The 6,121-nt window shown below is 54.5% G+C and overlaps 1 protein-coding gene across 1 annotated transcript; it reads left to right on the top strand.

Annotated features, from left to right (window-relative positions):
• Positions 747–1,118, top strand: LOC110430401. The gene has a single exon (XM_021448067.1). The coding sequence runs from the start codon at positions 747–749 to the stop codon at positions 1,116–1,118; it is 372 nt and encodes a 123-aa protein (XP_021303742.1).

Here is a 6,121-nt window from a genome sequence, read left to right as displayed (position 1 = left end):
TTGCATGGAGTTCCTCGGACATGCCTGGCATACCGAGGGAAGTCACCGAGCACTCCTTGGAAATTCGAGCCGGTTCCAAGCTCGTGAAGCAACTCTTACACCGCTTCGACGAGGAGAAGCGTAAGATCATTGGCGAGGAAATCCACAAGCTTTTGACGGCCGGATTCATCAAGGAGGTTCATCATCCCGACTGGTTAGCAAATCCTGTACTAGTTAAGAAAAAGAATGGGAAAACGAGGATGTGTGTCGATTACACCAGTTTGAATAAAGCATGTCCAAAAGTTCCTTTTCCTTTACCACGCATCGATCAAATTGTCGATTCTACCGTGGGATGTGAGATCCTTTCGTTCCTTGATGCTTATTCCAGTTACCATCAAATAAAGATGAAAGAGTCCGACCAGCTCACGACATCTTTTATCACGCCTTTTGGGATGTATTGTAACGTGACTATGCCCTTCGGGCTTTGAAACGCTGGGGTGATGTACCAGCGATGCATGCTTCATGTATTCAGTGAGCACAAAGGGTCGACAGTCAAGGCGTACGTCGATGACATCGTCGTCAAATCAAAAATACGAAGCGATTTGATTCAGGATCTCGAGATCACCTTTAGCTGTTTGCGCGTGAATAGAATCAAGCTCAATCCCGAGAAGTGTGTCTTTGGCGTGCCTCGAGGCATGCTCCTAGAATACATCGTCTCCCAACGCGGCATCGAGGCCAACCCCGAAAAGGTCTCAGCCGTTGTCAGGATGGGGCCAATTCGAGATGTTAAGGGCGTGCAGAAAGTCACGGGTTGCTTGGCAGCGTTGAGCCGCTTCATCTCGAGGCTAGGGGAAAAGGCATTACCGTTATACCGACTCCTCAAGAAAGCCGAGCGCTTCACCTGGACTCTCGAGGCCGAGGAAGCTCTCGACAACCTGAAAAGGACACTGACCACCGCTCCGATCCTGGTTCCCCCTCGACCTGCAGAACCTCTGCTCCTATACGTCACAGCAATGACCCAGGTCGTTAGGGCGGCTGTAGTGGTCGAGAGGCCAGAGGAAGGACACGCGTTACCAGTCCAACGGTCGGTCTACTTCATCAACGAGGTGCTCTCGGACACCAAGGTACGATACCCCTAGGTTTAAAAGTTCATCTATGCCATAATTCTCGGTCGACGCAAGCTGCAGCATTATTTTCTCGGTCACCCGATCACGGTGGTCTCGTCCTTCCCCTTGGGTAAGATCATCCAAAATCGAGAGGCCACCGAGAGGATCGCCAAGTGGTCAGTCGAGCTCATGGGTGAGACCCGCACTTATGCGTCTCGCAAAGCCATCAAATCTCAAGCATTGGCGGATTTTGTCGCGGAATGGACAGACACCCAACTCCCCCCAGCTCAAGCGGAACTGTGGACGATGTACTTCGACGGATCCCTCATGAAGGCAGGAGCTGGGGCAGGCCTGCTCCTCGTCTCACTCTCGGCGTCCACATGAGGTATGTCATTAGAATACATTTTGCCGCGTCTAACAACGTTGCGGAATATGAAGCCCTCGTCAACAGGTTCAAAATCGCTATCGAGCTTGGGGTTCGATGCCTCGATGTGCGAGGCGACTCTCAGCTTGTCATCGACCAGGTCATGAAAGCATCGAGCTGCCACGACCCGAAGATGGAAGCTTACTGCAAAGAAGTGCGCAAGCTCGAGGACAAGTTTCACGGCCTCGAACTCAATCATGTCGCGCGACGATGCAATGAAGCAGCCGTCGAGCTCGCCAAGATCGCATCCACTCGAGGCACTGTCCCGCTAGATGCATTTTCAAGGGACCTACATGAGCCGTCCGTCGACCTAGGCACGTGGATTAGCGCCAAAACTTCCGCTCCTGAGCCTACCGACACGGTCGAGGCCCTATTAACGGCGGCAGAGGCAATGGCGGTCGAGCAAATCCCCCAGCGCCCTGGACGACCATTCGACTTGCGCATGCCTTTCCTCGACTGTCTAATCTGGTGTGAGTTACCAGAACATCGAGCTGAGGCCCGCCGTATCGCTCGACGGTCCAAATCATACGTAATCTATGGCGGAGGCAAAGAACTATACCGACGAAGCCCGACGGGGATCCTGTAGCGCAGCGTCACCATAGAAGAAGGTCGAAAGCTCCTCGAGGACCTACACTTGGGGGGCTTGCGGCCCCCAGGACCCTCGTGGGAAATGCCTTTCGACAAGGTTTCTACTGGCCAACAGTCGTTGCTGACGCCATAGAGCTCGTTCGCTCGTGCCACGCATGCCAATTCTACGCCAAGCAAACCCACCTCCCCGCCCACGCTCTACAAATGATCCCCATCACTTGGCCATTCACAGTATGGGGCCTCGATCTCGTGGGTCCCCTCCAAAGGGCAGCAAGTGGATACACACATCTGCTAGTAGCCATCGACAAATTCTCCAAATGGATCGAGGCTCGACCCATCACAAATATTCGCTCCGAATAGGCTGTCCTCGTCTTCATCGACATCATTCACCAGTTCGGGATACCCAACGTCATTATCACCGACAATGGCACGCAGTTCACCGGCAAAAAATTCTTGGACTTCTGTGACCGGAACTGGTTCGCAGTAGCTCACCCTCGAACTAACGGCCAGGTCGAACGAGCCAATGGCATGATCTTGCAAGGGCTCAAACCTAGAACATACAACCGGTTGAAAAAGTTTGGCAAGAAATGGGTCGAGGAGCTCTCATCGGTCCTATGGAGCCTGAGAACAACGCCAAGCAAAGCCACGAAATATACCTCATTCTTCATGGTCTACGGCTCCGAGGCTGTGCTCCCAACAGATCTCAAGTACGGGTCACCTCGACTCAAAGCCTACAACGAGCAAAAGAACAGGGAGACTCAAGAGAATGCGGTTGACCAGCTCGAGGAAGCTCGAGACATGGCCCTCCTCAACTCAGCCAGGTACCAGCAGAAGCTCCGACGCTACCACGATAAACATGTGCGCAAGAGAGACCTAAACGTGGGCGACTTCATCCTACATCGAAGACAAAGCAATCAAGGACGCCACAAGCTAACTCCACCTTGGGAGGGGCCATACGTGGTGGCTGAGGTCTTGAAGCCGGGGACGTACAAGCTAGCAGACGAAAAGGGGGCAATCTTCACCAACGCGTGGAACATCGAACAGCTACGTTGCTTCTACCCTTAGAGCTTCGAAGCATCTAAATTTTCATGCACATCTTGTACCAAGACCCCGAGAATGAATATATGAACAAATGAAAGTTCTTTTTCAAGCAGCTATTACCTGTCAAACCTCAACGTTAGGAAGGAGTGTCGACCATGACTCATCATAACCGACACTCCCTCAGGGGCTAGCTAGGGGTTCTCCCCTCGTTGCAGGTTCCTAAAAATCGAACATTTTTCAAAAAAGCTCAACGATATCTCTCTTCCATTTTTAAGCCCTAAGAAAACCCCACGCAACCAAGTAGTAAAGGCGCCTCAAGCCCCTTAAGGGTCGAGGGACGTCGAGCCTGAGAACCCCCACACCCCCGGGCTACGGTAACAGTACTCACTCCTTCACCCTCGAGGTAACCGAAGTCGCTCTAATGAAAGATCGATCGAGGAACAGGAAACTTAGGTAGCAAAGGGAGTAAAAGAAACTTGAACATAAAAACAAAACAAATATACATAAGGACCACAAGTCTTAGGGCCACTCAGCCACAGCATTTAATTAAGACAAGCATATTACAATGGGCCTAGACACCCGGATTAGGCTCGCAGGCCCTCAGTTTTCCCCGCTACCCATAGTCTTCCGCGCGTGCGTTGGTCTCGGGAGGCAGCACTTCCGGCTCGAACAGCTTCGCCAACCTTTCTCCTGGAGCATCCACGTCCGCGATCAAGGCATGGAGCCTCTCCTCGTTCTCAGCATCAGTCTTGGAGATATCAGTGATGAAGCCGTGGGACACCACCTCCATGTCGTAGGAGAAGCCCGAACAGACAACCGCCATCGCCCGCTTCACCCCGGTATGAAGGGCGTCCCACACCATATCCCTCAGTGTGGCACCCAGGTCGCACAACTGGTCGACCAGAGCATCGCCTCGAGCCGCCTCCCTCGACTCATCCGCAGGCTCGAGCTCCCAGGAAGTCGAGAGGTCGTTTATCGCAGTCCTTAATCGACTGGTCAGAGCGACCTCCCCCTCGAACTGAGCCCTAAAAGATTGAGCGTCGGTTTGGGCGGCCAGCAGATCATCTTTAAGCCCTGAATAGATCAAAGGAGAGTTAGGCGACGGAAAAGAAAAAACCCGACGAAAGAAACACAAGAGCATGATTAACTTACCGTGAACTTTCTCCTCGAGAGTCATGTTCTCACCAACTAGGTCGGTATTGGCCCTCTCGATTCCTTGCAAGAATGAGCCAGATCAGTATTCTTGACCCGCAGGTCCTCGACAGCCGCACCTTTATAATGCGCGGCCTCCTCCCGGGCCTTGGAGGCCGCCTCCTCGGCCAAGACGACCTGTTCCCTCGACCGTGCGACTTCCTCCCGGGCGCCTCGGGCATCTTCCTCCACCCGGGAGACCTTGCTGTCCATACTAGACAAGGCCCCTCGAGCCTCGTTCAGAGCGGCCTCCCTCTCCTTCTTCTCTTCCAAAGCCGCCGTGAGATCCTTGTAGGCTTGGAGAAGCTTTTCCTACGACTCGAGGAGTTGCTCCTTAAGAAGAGGGAGCTACTCCCAACCGCCCCTCGTCGCATGAATAAAGCCTAATTTTAGGCGTGAGGTCTCTTTCAAATCCTGCAACAGGTTGCAAAACAGTAAGAATACGAGACTAAGCTCCCAAATAACAAAGGTCCAAAGGTACTTACAAAGAAAGCCTGGTCGAGCCCGTTGTTGATGATGTCAGACATGAGGCCCACGACGTGCTTCATCCAGAGCTGAAGCTCCTCGAGATGCTCCCACTTCTTTGCCTCCTCCTGGTCGTCCATCATAATGTTAGGCTCTTCCGGACAGGTGGAGGCTCGAAGGCGGATCCTCCCGGGGCCCCAGTTCTCCATCTCCTCCTCCGTGCGCGCTTTGACGCCCCGGATGAGCTCTTGAACAGTCTCGAGTGAGCCTCCGTGGCGTAGGAACAGATCGACGATGGAAGGAAACCGCCCATCGTTGTCTACCGAGCTCCAAGTCCCAGCATCGCCTCCGCCAGAGGTCCCAGCCTCATCTCCCCCGTCAGCACTAAGATCCTCCCATGGCCGTCGGTCCCAAAGGAACCCTAGGGTGATCCCCTCGATACCATAAATGGTACCCTTGATTCCAGGCTGGGGGTCCGCCGGTGTGCGCATGGCACATGCGAGCGCCACGACACCATCCTCCCGCCCAGGTTCGGCCGGGATGGAGGCTAGCCCTCCTGGATGGAGCCACGCGGGGGTTGGAGGACCATAAACCGGAAGTTCCTCCTCCCCGGTCTCGAGCCCTTGCGACGGCAGCGACTGTGGCTGGTGCGGGCTTTGCGGTTGCTGCTCAAGCATCGCTTCCAGCTGTTGCTGCTGCTGCTGCTGTTGAAGCTCCTGCAGCTCTTGCTGCCAGCACTGATCCAGCTGCTCTTTGAGCCGCTCCCCCCTAGTGCTGTTGTAGTTGTTGCTCCTCCTGCTGCTACTGTTGCCGTTCCTGCTGCAGCTGCTGTTGCTGCTCCTGCTGCAGCTGCTGTTGCTGCTGTTGTTGCTGCTGTTGCGCCTGCGCCTCTTGCGGATGCAGCGGTCCCCCCTGTAGGCGGCATGGTTCTTCTTTCTCCTCTTCTCCTTTCCCCCTCTCTTCCTCATCCTTCTTCCTCTTCTCTTCGACGGAATGAAGCCCGATGGGCCACGCTGTCCAATTTTCAACATGGGAGGTCTCGACCTCCTTGTTCGTGGTACGAGCGTCCGGCGAACGCGGACTGCCACTAGACCCACCACTGATAGTGATGGGGTCACCTACACCCCCTGACTGGGGCGGCTCGGGGGCTCCCCTGGCCCTGAGGGCAAGGCGTCTCGACCCGTCCAGGTGTCGGCAGAATGGTTCTGGAACCGTCGCCCCCTCCGACAGTCGAGGCGGGGTCTTATCGACGTTAGCGGATGGTCAAGGGTCGGGGGAACCTACACATGGGGCAAAGCAATAAGCTAGTCACAAAGAGATTTAGCGC

The sequence above is a fragment of the Sorghum bicolor genome, chromosome 9 (assembly GCF_000003195.3).
Source record: "Sorghum bicolor cultivar BTx623 chromosome 9, Sorghum_bicolor_NCBIv3, whole genome shotgun sequence".
In the NCBI taxonomy this organism is placed as follows: domain Eukaryota; kingdom Viridiplantae; phylum Streptophyta; class Magnoliopsida; order Poales; family Poaceae; genus Sorghum; species Sorghum bicolor.
This window is presented reverse-complemented; position numbering and strand designations above follow the sequence as displayed.